The sequence below is a fragment of the Pundamilia nyererei genome, unplaced genomic scaffold (genome assembly GCF_000239375.1).
Source record: "Pundamilia nyererei isolate P.nyererei 1_Seehausen unplaced genomic scaffold, PunNye1.0 scaffold00004, whole genome shotgun sequence".
NCBI lineage: Eukaryota > Metazoa > Chordata > Actinopteri > Cichliformes > Cichlidae > Pundamilia > Pundamilia nyererei.
This window is the reverse complement of record NW_005187405.1, coordinates 4,806,416-4,824,983: the sequence shown is the minus strand read 5'-3', so window position 1 is coordinate 4,824,983 and position 18,568 is coordinate 4,806,416. Positions and strand designations below refer to the sequence as shown.

Genomic DNA, 18,568 nt, shown 5'->3' with positions numbered 1-18,568 from the left:
TTTTTTAAAAAAGTTTTCCAACCACACTTAAAGCCTCTGGCTGCTCCTTGCTACATTTATTGTTTAGGTACACAGCTCACTTATACATATGAGTATGTATCCATACATTAATATACTAAAGCACTATTAACGTGCCACCTCTTATCCTACTCGCTCAGCATTTATATTAAATGATCTCTACTTAGAATCAGCAAAATGTTTTTGTTTTTTGTTTTTTTTTTAAATTTGTTTTCGGTCCACTGGTTGCCAACACAGACTTTATCCTTTCCCAGACGAAGGACTTCTGTGTGAATTGATGTGTGTTCACTTAAATCTTTTGTGTTCAAACAAAGATTAGACTATGCTTCCGAAGAAGACAAAATTCATAACTTTTGGAAAATTTATGGAAATGTTTTGTGTGTGTGCTAGATTGTATTGTAGATGTATCCTGGATAAGTTGTTTATTGTTGTTCTCCCCCTTCATTGTGCTGTACCGAGTGATAGAGTTGAGGTGTTAGGAAAGTTTTGGGGTTTAGCCCACCATTGCCCCCAAGAGAATTAGCAAGAAGTCTTTGATGAAAGGTTAGCCTCAAGTCTTCATCTAGCGCGCTCTTTTTTTCTTTTTCTTTTTCTTAGGAGCTAATTAACACTGAATTGGCATGATGGACTCAGACCTTGGTCCCACCACCCAAAAAATGCAATGATACAATAATCTAAATCTGTCAAGATTTGATTAGCTTTTTTGTTTGTTTGTTTTTAAAGAATGTTGACTTGGCTTTTTGTAGATTTTCTTTTTTTTCTTGGCATTAGTTGAGTGAATTTATTGACATGGAAGTCTTAGTCAACACCTGACCTGATGTGTGCAGCTTTATGAGCACTTGGTGACATTCACATTTTGTTTTTGTGTGTGTGTGTGTGTGTGTGTGTGTGTGTGTGTGTGTGTGTGTGTGTGTGTTTTTTAATTTTTATTTGGGGGTTTTTTGGTGGGGGGGGGGAGTTTTTTGTTTTTGTTTGTTTGTTTTTTACAGCTATTCGCAAGAAATAGGGCCATCAGCTTAATTTAAAAAAACAAAACAAAACAACAACAGGGAACTGAGTTGGTCGGTAATTGGCTAAAGATTTAATGGTGTTAATTCAGTATTTTGTTTCTAACAGAAGTTGATGAAATTTCCCACAGTGCTGATCCTGCCAAACGGGTCACTGCAGGTCTGAATGAGCCGAAATGACTTTAGCTTTGCAAAAACTGGCATACCGTGATATATGGGGTGTTTTATACAGCGAATAGCAAAGACGTTAATTTCAATATTCGGTGTGTTTTTTGTTTCTGAGTGGAACCGCTGCCTATACCCCATATTTGCATAACCAGTTAAACCCCTCCTCTACCACCCTTGACCACTGAACTCTGTTACTGCTGTTTGAGGCTCACATTTTATTCCCGGACTTTCTGGGGAAATTCGCAAATGGCTTTTTTATATAATTACTCCCGTGTAAAATATCTCTTAAATTAAGGTACAGGTTTGATTTCAGCAAGAAAAATTTTTTTTATATGTATATTATACTCCATTAAGGAATGTCTAGAATTATCTTCCTCCAATGTGGATGTAGCCATTATTACGCCATTTTATGACTTTGTAAGAGAATTCACTGTGTGAAAATTGGTTTGCATTTTTGTATAATACAATCTGCTTTTTTTCTTTTCTTTTTTTGATATGAGAGGGAGGTCAAACTGGAAGTTTGAAGAGGAAAACAAGAACCTGTGAAATTGAGAAAACAAAATGTAACTTATGTACAACAGTGATTCTAAGCTGAGGGAGAAAGAATAAATGATATTGCTAACTCAATGATTTTGTCATTGTTTTATTTTGTGAAATGGTTCAGTATTTTTCAAGATGTGAATGCTGGGAGTGGACTCATAGGTGTGGTCTTCAGCACAGATTCCTCGTGGTAGCCATGTCTGTTCAACCTGTATACTGTGGTCTTGAGCAGTGTTTTCTGAAGATCTTTGAGATTTGTTCTTTGGAAGTTGTCTGCTTCTTTTTCCCCATATCATTTTCAGTCCAGTCCTTGTATGTGATCTTTGTACCTGAAAGGAATTGTTTTGTTTTTGGGGGTTTTTGAGCCACACTGAGGCCACATCATCATTCAAGCATTGAAAACGTGCCTGCTTCAAGAAATGAAACTGTGTTGTGACTACATGTAAGCCAACCTGGCAGAGAACCAATTTTAAACATTTAGGCTCTTTGTTGCCAGCCGCCTGGTAGAAAAACACATTTTGTTTTCTTTTCTTTGGCATTTTTTTGTAGATTAAACTAAAGGTAACAGTATGACAAACATAAAATAGTATTTTTGCATTAGCAACATGACTCCCAAAGAACTGTTAGTTGAAAGCTTGGGTTCTTTTTGCATGGTGTGCAGTGTGTCCTTAAGAAATTTGAGGATACTGGACACGTGAAGCACAAAAGAAGATCATTAACATCATGTCTTTTAAAAAGACAGACCTGAGAGATATCTGGCCTTAATGTTAATTAAAGCTTCATCAAAAATGGTCTCAGTAGGAAGGGACACGGGGAGAAAAGACTGAGGTATGCCAAATTACACAAGAACTAGACTGAAAATCAGTGGTGACAGGTCTTGAGTCATCCAAATTTGAAATATTTGGTTTAAATACTCATGTACAGATGATGCCAGAAGAGAGGTGCAACACTGTATGTGTATACCCATCTGTAAAACACAGTGGAGGCTCTGTGATGCCTGGGTCTTCATTTCAGCCATGTCAAAATTGATGGAATTATGAGTACAGATAAATGCTGTCAGATTTTGATCCACAGTGCAACACCATTTGGAAAGCATCTGATTGGCAGCAGCTTCGGGTTTTTTTTGGTTTTTTTTTAATATCACAATGATACCAAACACACTTATCAATCATGGGTTGGACTGAACTTCAACATTAGTGATGTAGTGTGAGATCACTTTGACAGAAAATGGACAAAAAGTAGCCAACATCCAAAGAAGAGCTTTGAATGTCCTGAATTTAATTTAATTCTGTTCAGTTTATTTATATAGCACCAACAGACTGGGATAGCTCAGTGGGTAGAGTGGTCGGGGGTTCAAATTCACTGAACGACAACCCTGAGGTACCCCTGAGCAAGGTACCGTCCCTATATCCTTCCTGGGCGCTAGATTGGTGGCTGCCCACTGCTTCACTGAGTAAATGGGTATCAATAAAGCATACATTATTATTATTATAAACACACAGCAACAGTTGCTTCATTGTGTTTTGTATGGTATATAAGACTACACAGAAAACAGGAGAACAAAAAAAAAACAAAAAACAGATGACCTATGAGCAGGGACCTTGGTGACAGTGGGATGGAAAAACTCCATTTTAACAGGAAGAAACCTCTTGCCGAACCAAGCTCAGGGGGAACAGCGACTAGTTTGGGATGAGGGGATGAAGATAGGACAAAAATGCACTGTGAAAGATCCACAGATTAACAATACCGGTAATAAAGAGAGTGTTCAGGCTGTGCTGAGGAATAAAGGTGGACATGAGAATCCACCTCATACTAAATTATGTAAAATATCAAAATTGAATTTAACGTGATAACATGATAAGGTTTAGTGAAGTTGAACGTTACCAGAGCCAGTGTAGCCAGCAAATTATTTGCTAAACCCTGATAGCTTGTGTTATATAAAGTTACAGTTACAGCTGACTTTCATGCCTCCCAAACCTGGTTAAGCTTTGGGGCCGTTTTGTTTTTCTTTTGTCTCATGACTTACTTGTAAATGATACATGTTGCTTAAGGTATTTTGATAATCACGTACAGATTTTACAGGTGAAGTAAACTAAAGATTTCATTTGCGGAATAAGAGAAGAGGACTAATAAAAGGTCACAGCCTTGAGTTTACATAGTTGTTTTATATACTGCAACCATGGATACGATACCAAGGTCCTCTCGTCTTAGAAACCACTTGATCCCTCCCCTTAATTTGAATGTGAAAAAAAATTATTTGTAGATTTTATTCAAGATATATATATATATATATATATATATATCACAAAAAAAATCAACATTTCTATAAAGTAAGGCACTTGGAATGGTTTTGTCCTTCGTGTGTGTTTGTCTACACATTATCTGAAGATGTAGCTCAATAAACTTTGACATTACAGTCAAGTCTATTTCCAGGAAAACTGCCAGAAAGAAAAATAATTAACCAAGAACATATTCAAATCAATTCCTCACTCAGCCATCACCAGTTCATGGACAAACATACCCTCCATCTTCCCACTTATTCCACATTTGTTGGATCCCAAGTAACATGTCTTCCATCATGCAAGCTTCCTAAAGCAGCCATGTCCTCGTCCTCCAGCTGGAATCCAAACACCTGTTTGTGTGTGTGAGAGAGAGGACGATAAGATACGGTGGCCCCTAGAGACAAAGCATGTACAAACTCCAAAACACGTACAAATTCCAAAACACATGCAAACTCCTAGCCTAGCAACCATGATACTAACCGCTGGAAACGTGTCATACAACTTTGTTTGACAGAAATGAAGGAGAACATATTTTGTTCATTTGTTTGTTTCTACAAGAGCTTTGTGTGATTTGATAAGTATCTGAGGCTGAGACCACAGGACTGTAAAACATGATTTTTGGGCTTCATTTCTGTACTGAACAGTCATTTAAGATTCGTTAGTAAATAACAATTAGCTAATGTTGTTCATGAGACTAAAGTCATATCACTTTGGTAGTGTAAATATAATATGGCCAATATTATAGTTATTATATTAATCATTATTAGCTATTACAGCAGTGAACACGAACTCTGTGTCAAATGCTGAGCTTCAGTACAGATTCAAGTTGCAGTTATTTATATTTATATGTTATTTATACTTCTGACTGGAAAGATGGACACATTATGCCATTATTTAAACTATTTAACTTGTCACTAAATCCATCAGTTTTAACAAGATGAAGAAGAAGTAGAACACAACTGACTGAAATGCAGGTGCAAACAATGACAGAGCCTCCACCGTGTTTTTAAGATGGCTGTACACAATCAGTGTCATACCTCTCTCCTGACCTTTGCATAAACTGACAATTATTTGAACCAAAACTTTCAGATTTGGATTCATCACTCCATTCATTGCTACTGATTTTAAGTCCAGTTCTTGTGTAATGTGGCATACCACCTGTTTTCCTCCCTTAAGAATGACTTCTTAACAGCCAGCCTTCCACTGAGACCATTTCTGACGAAGCTTTAGTGAGCAGTAGATGAACCAGATGCATCTCTCAGGTTCTGTCAGGTCTTTGCTTTTTTCCTGTTTCTTAAGATACTTTTCTTCTGCTGCAGAAGAACTTCTTTTGTCCTCCATTTGTCGTGTTTCCTTAAAGTTTTTAGGACACAGTGCGGCAAGTTTTCCACTAATAGCTCTTTCTGAATCACCCTGTTGTAGTACAATTTTTACATCTGTCAACTGTGTTTGGTGTTTTCCATAGATTAGACTACAGAAATTGGAACAGACAGGCTGCTAGTAACAAAGTGTGTAAAGATATCATTTAAAATTGGTTCTTCACCAAGTTTTCTCTGTATTTCAATGTGTAGAGACAGCACTGATTCACCCCTCGAGTTTGCTGCCTTTTTTGTGCTTGAATGATTTATTCCTCTGAAAATGGTCAGGTACAAGGACTGGACTAAAAATGGGTGTAAAAAGAGCCAGTGCCCAAAAGAAAACTCTGATACCAACTTTAGAAAGCTGGCTCCTTAAAGGCAAAATATAAAGAAATTAAGGGTGGTTCAAGACCTTTGCACGGTGTAACTGGGTTTAGATGAAGACATGATTTTGACTGTCTTGTCAAACTTAGGCTACAGCTAAGCTTTATTTGAAAAAATGTTCGATCACAACATGAACTTTTATTTTGGTTTTTCATTTTGTAGACTTTTTTAAAGGGTTCAAGAAAGTATGGAATGATCTTTAAACTCACTTCACAGTTTTCTTGTATCCTCTTCTTTTTGGTCGATTTTGGTATTGTCACAACTCCGTTCTTAGAAACACAAAATTGAAAATATTCAAGAATATTTAGAATTTCAGTAGACACAATATTTTCACACCAGGGATGGAAATCATGTGATGAGCGTGACAACCTGAATACTCCAGCGGATGCAGATCTGAGCTGGCGTGCGTCTGTGCTTTTCCGCTATCTGGAGAACAGTGGGATTGTTGAAGACTTGACCCTTGGCCAGAGGACTATACCCTTCAAACACAATTCCCTCCTGACGACAGTACTGAATCAGGTGATTTGGCTGCTGGAAAGGATGGTACTCAACCTGATCAGTTAAAACAGCATATAAAACAATAAAGTCAATGAGCTGAAGGAAGTTTTATGGCATAAAGAAAGTCAACCTGAGTATCTTTGCACAGATTCTAGCTTAAATAAATGCTAAATGGATAAAACTACCTGGTTAACATGTGGTATCACAGTACAGTCTTCTTTCAGCTGTTCCAGGTGGTGGACCAGAAAATTGCTGACCCCAATAGCACGGCACACACCTATATTAGCAAACAGAGATATGTATGCTTTGTGAAATAAACTCTTTTACTACTATTAAGTGATATGTATTATCATCACTACTTCAGTGATTATCCAGCTGTAAAACTGAAGCTAGTCTTTTAATTAAATTATGAACATAATTCCCAAGGATAAAATTAATATAGTATAAAGAAATAATTGCATTGTATGGTAATTCTGATAATCTCTCTAAGTTAATACCATGCATTTAGCATTTACCTTCCTTATAAAGTTCTTCCAAAGCTCTCCAGGTCTCAGCTCTCATCTCCCTGTTGGAACCACCAGGTGTCTTTGACTCTGGCCAGTGCATCAGGTACAGATCTTTAAAAACAACAGGGGTTAGAGGTCATGATGTAACAAAAGACAGCAAACTGCATTCGGTGTGGTGAACATGGATTAATTCAACTACATCACGAGCCATCACAGGTTTATTCAAGACGTTTGTCCTGCAGTGACATCCCAGAAAACTGTTTAGCTCTTAACTGTTTTTAACTTTATCAATCAGACGGCATACCAAAATACTCGACCCCCATTTCCAAGCAGGAGTCCAGACAGGCCTTTTTTGCAGCTGTATATCCGTAGTCGCCGGGCCACAGTTTATTCGTGAGCCACAGATCACTTCGTGGAAGCCCACTTTCTCTGACAGCTTTGCCCAATTCGGCCTCGCAGCCATAACGCTTTGCTGTGTCAATGTGGCAGATGCCACATTCAGTGAGGGCATACATAACTGCATCGTGGGAGTAACCACCATTATGTGATGTGCCTGGCAAAGAGAAAAACACACAACATTTATACATTTAAAAAACCCCCAATGGTAATTATTATAATATAGACTTTATATTTCCCACAGTGGGGAAATTCACGTGTTACAGCAGCACTAGAAGACATTTTAATGATAGTGTTATGTAGTTTAATTCAAACTTGACGGCGTATTAGCGCTGACATAAATATACAGTGTATTCATAAAAGGTATAAATACATACAAAATATTCACATATCCTGGATTAAAGGATACTGAAAAACCCGTTTGTGTACGCAACTATTTATTAGTAGTATCAACTGTATTGGAGGAATTAGACCAAACGTTTGCCTGTGGATAAACTGACGAACAGTAACACTACATATTTTTTTCTTGAATTAAAACCTGATAGGTGTCAGTTTTACTTGTGGATTTACTTCCCTATTGCATTACTTAAAAGTTTTTAAGCCAACCGATCCAGTTAACAATCACTGTGTCCTAGGATTGCATAATGCTTCATTCAGGTTTGTGCTAGCTGATTTAAAAACAGTGACTGCCAGAGTAAAACACACCCAAACCAAGCACGGGGATCTGCAGATCATTGGAAAGTGGTACTGTAGGACAGTTCAGGACCGACGCCAACGGCATGTTCACTTCACCAGAGCTGAGCAATCTGGAAAAACGTTTTTGTTTTGTTGTTAACTTTTCTTGCTTTAATGTTATTCTCCAAAAAAGAATACTATTAATACACTCTTTTTCCATTAACAGTGCATTAGATTAACTTACCTTTGTTGTAACCACTAGGTAGGCTGGTTTTGAAAATTTTTCATTTAGTTGATTCTCCCTTTCTCTCTCGACCAACTATTATTAACATATTTGTAGAGGCGAAGATATGCCCCTGAATTAAAAATCAAGCCGCTGAACAAACATGGCGACAGTTCATTAGAAAGCCGGAATACGCGAGTGAAAATATATTTACGAGGTTGTAACGTAGAAAATGTATTTATAATGAGTAAGAACAAAATATTCATTTAACAAGAAAATTTTCTCTATAATAAAATAGCTGCGTGGCTGTTGAGTACCATAAATTACGGCGGGTGTTAAATTGGAACCGCTCTTAACTTGTACACTCTTTGGACAAAGTCAGCCAACATGGCGACCGTTTGAAAGAAAGGGGTTGAATGTTTGTAGTGCCAACAAAAATGAGGTGAGTTCTCCTTTCTAGAAAGAAAAATAGAATATGTTAAAATGTAACAGGCTAGATATGTTACGAGACAGCCGACTAAACCGTTGTGTTCAAAACAAACGCTGGGCTAAAATCACGTTAAAGTTAGCTAAAATCAGTGCAACTACAACTACTTGCACAAGCTATGCTGTCATTTCGGATACCCAAGATGGCTTAATTGATTTGCATGTTTAGTTATGGATGCCATATAATCCTAACATTTATCACAGGCCATAGATTAACTAATTTCTTCTTAGAATACAACAAATCAGTCATAGAAACTGCATATATTGATTTTTTTCTCTTTTAAACTGGAGCTGAGATGGAAATATTAATAAATACTGCAAATCTGTGTGCAGGCTGCCCCGTTGTTGCTTTGGGCTCCGACGAACCTATTTGTTTTGGGCAATTCTGCTGATCCTCCTGGTTGGTGTAGTCTTGACAGCTCTGCTGCCACCTGCTGAGGACCAAAGAGGTGTTGCTGTCTTGGAGGTGCTACGAAGGGCAACCCCGCAAAAGCAGAATCCCGCACAGGTTCACCACGCTGACAGCTCGGAGGAGAAGAAGTTTACCATCATCATCCAGACTTACAACCGCACAGACGTTTTGCTCAAACTCCTAAACCATTACCAGGGAGTACCTCATCTTCAGAGAATTATCATAGTATGGAACAACATTGGAGAGCAGACACCTGCAAAGCTGTGGAGCTCCTTGGGGCCTCATCCGGTCCAGGTAGTCTTCAAGGAGCAGACCAGCAACCGAATGCGCAACAGACTACAACCATTCCCTGAAATTGATACTGATGGTCAGTACATCTGTCAGCTTGCACCGTATGTATTATTTGTTATATTTAAATACATTTTAGTCAGTGAACAGTAGTATTTTTGTTCTGCTCCTGTAGCTGTTCTGATGCTGGATGATGACACTCTCATCAGTGTACCTGACATCAGTTTTGCTTTTTCTGTCTGGAAGGTAATGAGTATCATAAACTTGAAAAATTTAACTGCAGATTTTAGCCGGCAAACCCTGAGTTGTTTTACTGTTGGGTTCCACAGCAATTTCCAGACCAGATTGTTGGATTTGTACCGAGGAAACATGTCTCAACGGCAGCAGGAGTGTACAGCTATGGCAGCTTTGAGCTGCAGGATCCAGAAACAGCAGGAGGTGACGTGTAGGTTGTTTGTTTTTGGTTTTTTTGTCCACATACCCTGCATGTTATTTGGGCCTGTACTACGAAGCATGCTCGACATACCCAGAATGTTTGTTGCTTATGTGGCTTCACTTATTTTTACATCAGTGTACATCAGTATAGTTCTGTGTTTAATTTTAAACATATCAGTGAGAGAATAACAATCATATCTTAGTATAAAGAATAATGATCATAGCATTTCTATAAGGATTCACAGATGTCAGAAAATTCGTGCAGGGAGATTGTCAAAGCTTTTGGAATGGATGTGAGGTAATGTGCAAAGACGGGACATATGTTTGCCTCTGGAACAAAAACCAGCCACAACAAATAGTGGGGAACCATGTGGGAAAGAAAAGTCCCAGAATTTTATTTGTATTGTTGTTGGCACAGCATATAAAACACTGGGACATGACCACAAGGTAATTAACGAATGATGCGCCAAGGACAAGCATGACTGCTGGCAGTAATGTCAACCACTCATATGGGTTACATCAAAAATCCACAGCAGAAGTCTAAATCAGCTTTAAGCTGTCACAAGAAAGTGGTTATAAACTTAATAGGTCCACTCTAGGCTTACCAGTCTGTCATGTGTTCATGTGAGCATGAACACATGAAAGAGGCAACTTCTGACCAATCACAGACGTGGGCAGATCTAACAGATCTGAGCGGCCTGATTTTAGAAAGGAAGTTAAAACTGTGTCAGACCAGGCAATGTTAAGCTGTGTACAGTACAGGCTCAGAGCAACACGTGTTGCCAAAACAGTAGCGTGAGATTACAAGTGTACGATTTTAAATAGGCTTTATGAATGGAAAAGCACTATTATATTTATAAAGCCTAAGCTGAAGCCAGGAAGAAAATCTGGCAAAAATGCCATCTGTGCGAGTTAACAGACTTCTCAGTATCCTTAAGACTCAGGATAATCTGTTATATCAATGTTTAAATGTGCAGAAAACAATTTTAACTTTATCTTTTCAGCTGAAACTGTGTTGGTGGTGTTTAATGGCTTGAGTGCAAGTTAAGAAAATATATACAAATAGAAATTAAAGACAGGCATAGCATGCTTGCAAATTTGATATCTAGTGTATATCCACATTATAAAGGCGTGGAAGACAATACAATCATTTTAGAAATAGAAATAAAGTTGCTGCTTTAGACGCTAGCTGTCCGTGGACATGTCTGACATGTGTTCCAGGAATGGTGGCACCATTTCCCAGAGAAACGATTGGTCAGTAGATGGTGAGTTTGTACTTGTTGACTTTAAATTGAACATGAGAAAATTCAAGGCTTATTCAGGTAACTTTGGCATAAACCCTGGTTTATGAAGAGGGTTCATTTCTTAGGGGGTAGTTTACCTTGAGAATTTGTGCTGCAGACCTAACCAGTTGTGGAACAGGTTATATTTGCGATCAAGAGATAAAACGTCACTTCCTACTGCCCAATTCACTAGCGGGGACCACATTCTCATTTTAGGTTTGACAGCATTCCTAGTAAATAATGGCAGATGGCTTGAGGATGAATTGAGGCTGCAGTTTGGGGAAGGCCTCAGGGGGGATTGGCGATGGCTCCCAGGCTGGGAAGATCCTCATGTACTAATGAGAAGTGAATGAATTGTAAAAAAAGGAAGGGAGGGTGGGGCACAAAGATGAGAATGAACAGCTTGTAGTGCTCGGGAGGGTCATATATTGATGGATTACTGGAAGGGATGTGTATGGAGGTGTGGTACCACTCCTGAAATTTAGATAAATTCTCTCCACTTAGCTTTCTGGAAAATGGTGTTAACATTGCTGTAAAATCCCCCGAGCCACTCTGAGCAGATAGTAAGAGGGTCTAATGTTTTTCATGAGTCTCTAAAGTCTTCTTTCCATGATGAGTAATAAATATAGATTCTTAGACACAACTAAACAGCAGCTGTTTTTCTTTCAACCTGCATTATAAATTTCCACAGCAGCGAATCACCATCGTATTGCTGAAAATGCAGAGTTAACCCTGAATTTGCATTGCTGCGCCACTAATCCTGCTTCATAGTACAGGCCTCTGGCTAGGTGTACTTTGTTTTTTAAGCTTCCATCTCCCTGCATTCCCTGCAGATACTCCATGGTGTTAATTGGTGCTGCCTTCTTCCACCGCCGCTATTTGCAGCTCTTTCAGGACCAGCCTCAAGCAGTGCATGCTTTAGTGGATGAAACGCAGAACTGTGACGATATTGCCATGAACTTTGCCGTAGCTCTGTATTTAAGAAAACAATCAAAGTTGGGTAAAATGAACAGAGCCTCTGGGGTCTTTATCAAACCCGTGGACCTCCGCAACCTAGAAAAGGAGGCCAGCAGTGGATACCAGGGGATGTGGCATCGTCCCGAACACCTTCTCCAGAGGTCCTACTGCCTGAACAGGTTGACACAGATCTATGGCTTTATGCCTCTTTCCTTCTCCAACCTGATGGTCTCCCAGTTTGGCTTCCCCAGTTATGCAAACCACAAAAGCAGGGGCTGAGGAAGTGCTGTATTACTGATTGCTCTGGATAAAAAGTAGACGATATAGCGTTCTGGTAAGTCTGTTTGATTAACATCATGTGACAGGGTGGAGGATAAGTTTGAATTATCTGTGTGTGTGTGTGTGTGTGTGTGTGTGTGTGTGTGAGAGAGAGAGCGAACGAACTGTGCCTGGAAACTAAAAAATGAAAACTTTAATCTCATTGTACCTCTTTGATTTTTAGCCTACTCTTTTGAGTTTTAGGATTCTGAGCAGTTTTCTCATTCACAGCCCGACAGTGATGGACGCCTGATTTTTGGACAGTGAGGATTGTTAGAAGAATTTGCTGCACATGCCCTTGTCTGATGAGACATCCATATTTGATAAGCTAATCTGTATTGTTTACCAGGAACTGCCTTAGTTACCTTGAAGCCAAAAAAGTGTCAGTCTTTGATCTATTTTGACAACTTAACCTGCTTTATTAGTAACAGATTTAGACTGTCTTAAGATGTAGGTATGCTGTAGTTGTATTTAACCAAAAAAACTTTCCACCAACGTATCTGAATAAAAAGGAATTGTGAAAAGCATTTAACAGTGACTCTTTATGTCCAGGACAGGAATGTGATTTGATAAATAAAATGTTTTCTCAGGGCATGAAGTCATTATTATAATGGTGAAAATAATTTATTCCCTGTTGAATTTGTAAATTTGCTCACTCACAAAGAAATGAACAGTTTCTAATTTTCTATGGCAGTGGTATTTTAATGGAGAAAGACAGAATATCAACCAGAAAAAAACCCCCCATCAAATTCAGCAGGGGGTGAAATACTTCCCCCACTGTATGAGTTCAGGTAGTAATCTGGAGATGTCGGCATCTGAAGAATTAACGGAGTGTGTTTTGGCACCATGAGTCGTGGTATCTTTGTTCCAAATTCTCATATGTGCCAACTATAGATTAAACGCTTCCAATAAAACTTATATTGTCATAAACAGTTTTGTCACAGCTTTAATTTTAAACATATTGCCCTGCTGTGAGGAAAGTATTTCTAACCAAAATAGTTAAACTGCAGGTTTTTAGGTTTTTTTTTAAAAAAAAGTGCCTTGGCCACTTTTTACTGTAATAGAGGGCACTGATAAAGAGATTTGTTACCAAATGAATTATTTACATTAGTAGGTATACGTGGGAGTGCCCATTTATCTAAAATCATTGGATATGCTTATTTGTTCTATTTTTCTCTCAATGTAAAGCTAGTAGTTTGAATGAGTGTGTTAACAGAGGAAAAGGATCAGACAATAAAATTCTTTGTTTTCTAATGTGGAATTTTTGTTCTTTTGTCTGATGGCTAATGCAGTTTTCCAGAACAACATGGACACAAAAACATGGATTAAAAAGGTTTTTAGCTTTGGATTACTAACACCTGTTTTCCACCAGTAATGTGCCTAGTCTGGTGCTGGTCGATGGCCATATTTTGGCAAGTGTCAGAACTTAATTTTTGCATACTATATCAGACGTTAGTGTCACACAGGGCCGAATCTGAATGCTACATTTGGAAATTAGTGGTAAATTACTTGCAGTAATATTCCCATTGCTTCTGAAATCACTGAATCCAAGTGTTGGGAGACTCATTTTTGTGGTGCCACCATTCTTTGTTGGTGTAAATGTGTAGAACCAGTTTGAGATTTGGCAAAGCATTGGTGGAAAATGGCTAAATGAGGTAGCAGAGTTACAGATTACCGGTAGCATAACAGGTGCTTAAAGTCTACAAAGTAAACATCTCGACTGCAACGCTAGACATGAAGTTTCACCTGCTTTTAAGGCATTAAATCAGCAAATGCTCTTTACTAACTTTGGATGTGAAAACTAGATTTATTTATTAATAACAGTCCACTCCATGTCATTGGATAAAAGTGTCCTTGCATATTCTTTTGGATGGGTTCCAGTTCTTTCACAAAGAATTTCAGGGACTTATGATGTTGGTCCTCCACCCCCGGGTCCACCCCCGGGTCCACCCCCGGGTCCACCCCCGGGTCCACCCCCGGGTCCACGTCCAGGCCTAGAACCTCGGCTGCCTGGTGAACGAATGTCATGCCACAACTTCACAAGGGGCTCCCTCTTCCTCCAGATGAGTTTATGACCATATGCCACATACCACCTGTATGAAGAGATGCATGGCACGGTAAAATGTGGAGAAAGCAGAACAAGATGCTCCCATTAGGCCACATTAAGACATTAAAGGATTTAGACTGATCAAAGCAGTGCAGAATCATTGGATTCTTTTTTCATGACTGAGTTCAAAAGCACAAAGCCTTCAAAACAACATTTTGATAATATTAGATATGTTCCACAGGCTTTAAGCTGTATTTGTGACTACACCTGCAACTGTCACATAACCACAATTTTCACACTTGGGCCATGTTATGAGAGCAGGATATTAAAACTGGGCAAAATCTGTCTGCTTATGTAAGTCTAAGAAAACAGTTAAACCCTCCAGAAAAAGTAAGTAATCAGATTTGGGATTAAGACAGTTTCATAAGCCTTGAAACTGTATTTCATATTGTTAACATGGACAGACTTTGAGGAAAGGGTAAAAATAAGACCTGACTCACACTCCAAAGAGGGCTCCGCCAAGGTGAGCTGCATGGTCAAACAGCCGCCATCCCAACAGAAGTCCTGCTGTGTCAATGGCAACTAGCGCTTTCAGAGCCTAAATATAAACAAAGGCAAAGCTGCATTCAGTGTGCTGGCATGCATACTTCCACAGTCACTCATACATGTACCTTTTTATTTGGTCCATGCACACTCGCATCTCTTCCTGCAGCAAAAGCGGGAAGGAAGACAAAAGCAACTCAAGCAACTACTCGTTATATCCGAGGTAGACAGAAGAACATCTCTGAATGCACATGTCCAACCTTAAAGAAGATGGGCCACAGCAACAGAACCCCACAGTGGGTGCCACTCCTGTCAACTAAGAACTGAGGCTACAATTCCCATGGGACAACCAAAGATTGGAAAAACAACATCATTTAGACACAACAGCCTGCCTGTGTATTGCTGCTGATCATGTTCATATGTTTATGACTACAGTGTGCAGGTCTTCTGATGGCTGCTTCCAGCGGGATAACACACCATGTCACAAAGGTCAGATCATCTCGAACTAGTTTCTTGAACATGACAATGAGCTGACTGTGGTCACCGTGTTGAATCAGTGCCATGAAAAATAGGGGCATTTCTGAAGGCAATATGGATTCCAATCGAGCACTTGTAAGGTGTACTTCATAAAGTGTATGTAGGAAATATGAAGTGTGCAGCACTTACTGTTCCTGCTGTGAAAGTGACCATGGGAAGGAAGATTATGCCAAGCTTGGCCTCTGGCATCTTAGAGCAGATAGCAGCGAGCACGGCCATGACGGCGCCGGACTGTAGATCAAAACAGTTACTATCACAGCTGTCCATCATTTGAGTTGAGCTTTAAAATGGATTTTAGCAAATATCTTACCGCCCCTAATGATGGATAGAGACGCCCGGTGGCTGCCTTACATGTGTAACTGACCATAGTGGAAATCACACCTGAAAATCAAACATTTGGTAGCCTTTCTTACTTCCTGTTACCTATATTCTCAATAATCAGCCATGCATAGTACTGAAAGGCCCTAAACGTTTGAGTGTCCCAAAATTAAAATAAGGTTTTTGTGCTGTAGTAAATGATGGATGGAATAACAGCGAGTTTCAGTCAAACATGAAGCAAAGAGATCATTAAACTATCCACCCTGGATTAAACACTAATGTTAAAAATATTCAAGTATTGTGTTTAGATTTAATAAATGTTATCAGACTCCAGTTGTGTGCTTTATTTGACTCACCAGCAGACAGGTAAACTGCAAGAAATTGCTCTTTCCCCAAAAGAGAGACGATCCCTGAGGAGAATATCCATAGGACATACATGTTGGCCACCATGTGGATGATGGAGTAGTGACTGAAGGAGGACAGAGCCATGGGAAGGCAGCGTGTTTCTGGAAGAGGAAGAGGAGAGGGGAAAACAAATACACACACTGCAAACACAAAGAGGACATGATCGTGTAGCACAGGTGAACTCACTGGAAGCTGGGTTGGACGTGAAGTACTTAAGCATACTTCTTTGCATTGAAGGGATTCGCCAACAGCAGAGGACGGCGGCATTTAGTGCGATAATACCTAGAAAAAAATCATAAATAAAGGTGCCAACTATGAAGAAATGCAAAGAGATAAATAAAAAACAAAAAAAACCCCAGACACATAGGGTTGGGTATCGTCACTGATTTCTAGAATCAATTCGATTCCCATTCACAAGCGCAAGGTCCCGAATCGATTCGATCCATGATTCGATTCCATTTGATTCGGGGAAATTTTGCCTCAGACAGTCAGAAATATTATAATTCTGATCACTAATCAGTACATATCCATATTTTATATCTATAAAAAGAAACCTTACACTTGTGAGACTTTATCAAAGGTGTGAGCATCACAGCAGATGCCTTTGTGTCAAAGTAACAGAGGATAAAACACAGACAAACATGAAGGCGATTTTCCTGGCCTGACTTTTTATAGCAGATAACCTTAAAAATATTCTGCAGTAGAACAAAAACTGAAGAAAACCATGAATCAACATGAACATTACCTGATGCTGCTGAAGCGAAGCAGAGCAAAGTTACAGAGGTTTCTATTAGAGATACAGTTAAGCATTTTGCAATTTTGCATAATTTAAAAAGTTAAAATTTCTTCAGTATTGAACAGCAAAAATGCGGCTTTCTTGTCGGAAGTCATTTAAGTAGAAAAGAAAAAAACAACACAGCGGCTGACAGCACTGTTTACAATGGTAGACTGGTAGGTAATAAGCAAGTGAATGGGAAACTGTTCTTGAAGTACACAGAGAGAGAGAGCTGTGCAAGTGTGATTTTATTGTGGTGGAGGCAAAACAGCAAGTAAGAGGGAATTCATGATGATGTTTATGTGAAGCGTAGTTTGGATCTTCTTTTCGCGACTGGTTCAATCAACTTTGGTTGGAGAGACACAAAACCTGCAGCTTCAGAATCTAGCGCAAGAAAAGATTTAAACACAGAGCGCGGACCAGACACATCAAAATGAGTGAGCTGTCGGCTCTCAGCCCCGACAGCATGTCCGTGTACGTCCCGTCGGGCGTGAAAGCGTCGGGTCCGCGCTCTGTTTACGTCTTTGTGCAGAATCCGTGTACCTGCTCTCATTTACTGTTTTAGCTGTTTGGTGGTTGTCAAAATTTTGTGAGATTTATCCTGAGATTCTGGCATTTTGGGCAAAATGTATTTATATTTAAAAATCGATTCAGGATTTTAATGAATCAATGTCACGCTATTCAAGCTAGAATCGATTTTAAAATCGGAAAATCGATAATCGAAACCCACCCCCGCACACACACTGCAAAGATGTTGACTGTGTAAAATAATACCTGTCACAGTCTTCTGTCCCTCTGTGAGGCTGTTCCAGAAGTCATCCACCATGGACACCAGGAGAATGAGCTGTCGCTGGAAGCTGGACAGCTGGTTCCACCAGTTGTGCCAGTATGCCATGTCCTGGGTGCCCTGGGAACATGTGAAAGGTTCACAGAGTCTCTGTGAGCAGCTTGTAAATCAAACCAGTAATGCGATCTGCAAGCAAAGGAGATGTGCAATAATGTGGATCATCAAAGTGCTCACCTGCATGCCTTTTTCTGAATTCTCTTCATCTTTTGCAGTCTGAAGTCTTGACTTTAGACTCTCATATTGGAGAATGGCCGCCGCACCAAAGGAGCAGCCTGTAAACTGAAATGGAGTCAGAAAACAGCCAGAAGCACTTTACTGTCCACAAACAACAGTGTACCATGCATCCATTTCATCACTACACAGCAGTACAAAACTGGGGGGACCTACCCCTACTGTGAACATCAGCGGTGTGAAAAGTGTAGGCCTGGGGACTCTAGGAGGAGGCTGGGGCACCGGGGTGCCAGCCTCAGTGGCTGAGGTGTTTGTTTCCTGCGTGGCATTTTTTTTCTTTATGTCTGGCCTTTTGGCCTCCCGACGAAATCCACACCTCTGCTGGTTGTAGGGGTTAAGACTGCCAGGAGAAAGAGGCAGCCTTTAAAGCAGGCAGTTGTTGAAATATACACAAAAAAGTATAAAATCAATGTTCAGTTTAGGGGAAGAACATAAGTGTCCTACTTGTGTCAAGCCAGCCTCCAATTCGAGACTTGCAGTCAAGCCAGCCTCCAGTTTGTTTTACGTTCCCTGTGTATTCAAAGTATTACGGGAATGGATGTGGAAACCGGATTTCAAAATAAAAGCCAACTTCGAGTGAATTAACAGATATGTTAAGAACATAATAACATATAATTTAGGCTTTTTTTTT

The 18,568-nt window shown here is 39.5% G+C and overlaps 3 protein-coding genes across 4 annotated transcripts in view; 1 reads left to right on the top strand and 2 right to left on the bottom strand.

Annotated features, from left to right (window-relative positions):
* Positions 1–4,063: 4,063 nt before the first annotated feature.
* On the bottom strand, positions 4,064–8,142 carry LOC102200702 (uncharacterized oxidoreductase ZK1290.5). Its single transcript, XM_005721284.1, has 8 exons — positions 8,077–8,142; positions 7,863–7,963; positions 7,066–7,314; positions 6,771–6,872; positions 6,441–6,532; positions 6,127–6,309; positions 5,967–6,026; positions 4,064–4,365 (listed from the first exon to the last, which is right to left on the bottom strand). The coding sequence occupies exons 2-8, from the start codon at positions 7,936–7,938 to the stop codon at positions 4,270–4,272; spliced, it is 858 nt and encodes a 285-aa protein (XP_005721341.1). The 5' UTR covers positions 7,939–7,963; positions 8,077–8,142; the 3' UTR covers positions 4,064–4,269.
* A 249-nt stretch (positions 8,143–8,391) lies between these two features.
* extl2 (exostosin-like glycosyltransferase 2) lies at positions 8,392–12,761 on the top strand. 2 transcript variants are annotated; one of them, XM_005721283.1, is made up of 6 exons: positions 8,392–8,497; positions 8,875–9,320; positions 9,417–9,487; positions 9,571–9,686; positions 11,793–12,250; positions 12,466–12,761. In XM_005721283.1, the coding sequence occupies exons 1-5, from the start codon at positions 8,472–8,474 to the stop codon at positions 12,193–12,195; spliced, it is 1,062 nt and encodes a 353-aa protein (XP_005721340.1). In that variant the 5' UTR covers positions 8,392–8,471; the 3' UTR covers positions 12,196–12,250; positions 12,466–12,761. The 2 variants fall into 2 exon arrangements, with proteins under 2 accessions (XP_005721340.1, XP_013767234.1); XM_013911780.1 differs by lacking the exon at positions 9,417–9,487 and having other exon boundaries at positions 8,875–9,345; positions 9,571–9,690.
* A 503-nt stretch (positions 12,762–13,264) lies between these two features.
* parla (presenilin associated, rhomboid-like a) overlaps positions 13,265–18,568 on the bottom strand; it is a 12,328-nt gene continuing 7,024 nt past the window's right edge. The window contains exons 2-10 of the mRNA XM_005721282.1: positions 18,094–18,277; positions 17,881–17,985; positions 17,634–17,766; positions 16,271–16,366; positions 16,036–16,185; positions 15,672–15,742; positions 15,491–15,592; positions 14,782–14,879; positions 13,265–14,327 (exon numbers count right to left, since the gene is read on the bottom strand). Of these exons, the coding sequence (XP_005721339.1) occupies positions 14,141–14,327; positions 14,782–14,879; positions 15,491–15,592; positions 15,672–15,742; positions 16,036–16,185; positions 16,271–16,366; positions 17,634–17,766; positions 17,881–17,985; positions 18,094–18,277 (1,126 nt within the window). The 3' untranslated portion in view covers positions 13,265–14,140. The remainder of the gene's footprint in view (positions 14,328–14,781; positions 14,880–15,490; positions 15,593–15,671; positions 15,743–16,035; positions 16,186–16,270; positions 16,367–17,633; positions 17,767–17,880; positions 17,986–18,093; positions 18,278–18,568) is intronic.

Excerpts from the sequence above, each read along its gene's own strand:
- LOC102200702 (XM_005721284.1), bottom strand. The coding sequence starts at position 7,938 with ATGCCGTTGGCGTCGGTCCTGAACTGTCCTACAGTACCACTTTCCAAT. Across the intron at positions 7,315-7,862 it reads GATCCCCGTGCTTGGTTTGG|GCACATCACATAATGGTGGT; the intron begins GTGTGTTTTACT and ends TCTCTTTGCCAG. Across the intron at positions 6,533-6,770 it reads GGAAGAACTTTATAAGGAAG|GTGTGTGCCGTGCTATTGGG; the intron begins GTAAATGCTAAA and ends TTGCTAATATAG.
- extl2 (XM_005721283.1), top strand. The coding sequence starts at position 8,472 with ATGTTTGTAGTGCCAACAAAAATGAG. Across the intron at positions 9,488-9,570 it reads TTGCTTTTTCTGTCTGGAAG|CAATTTCCAGACCAGATTGT; the intron begins GTAATGAGTATC and ends TGGGTTCCACAG. Across the intron at positions 9,687-11,792 it reads GAAACAGCAGGAGGTGACGT|ATACTCCATGGTGTTAATTG; the intron begins GTAGGTTGTTTG and ends CATTCCCTGCAG.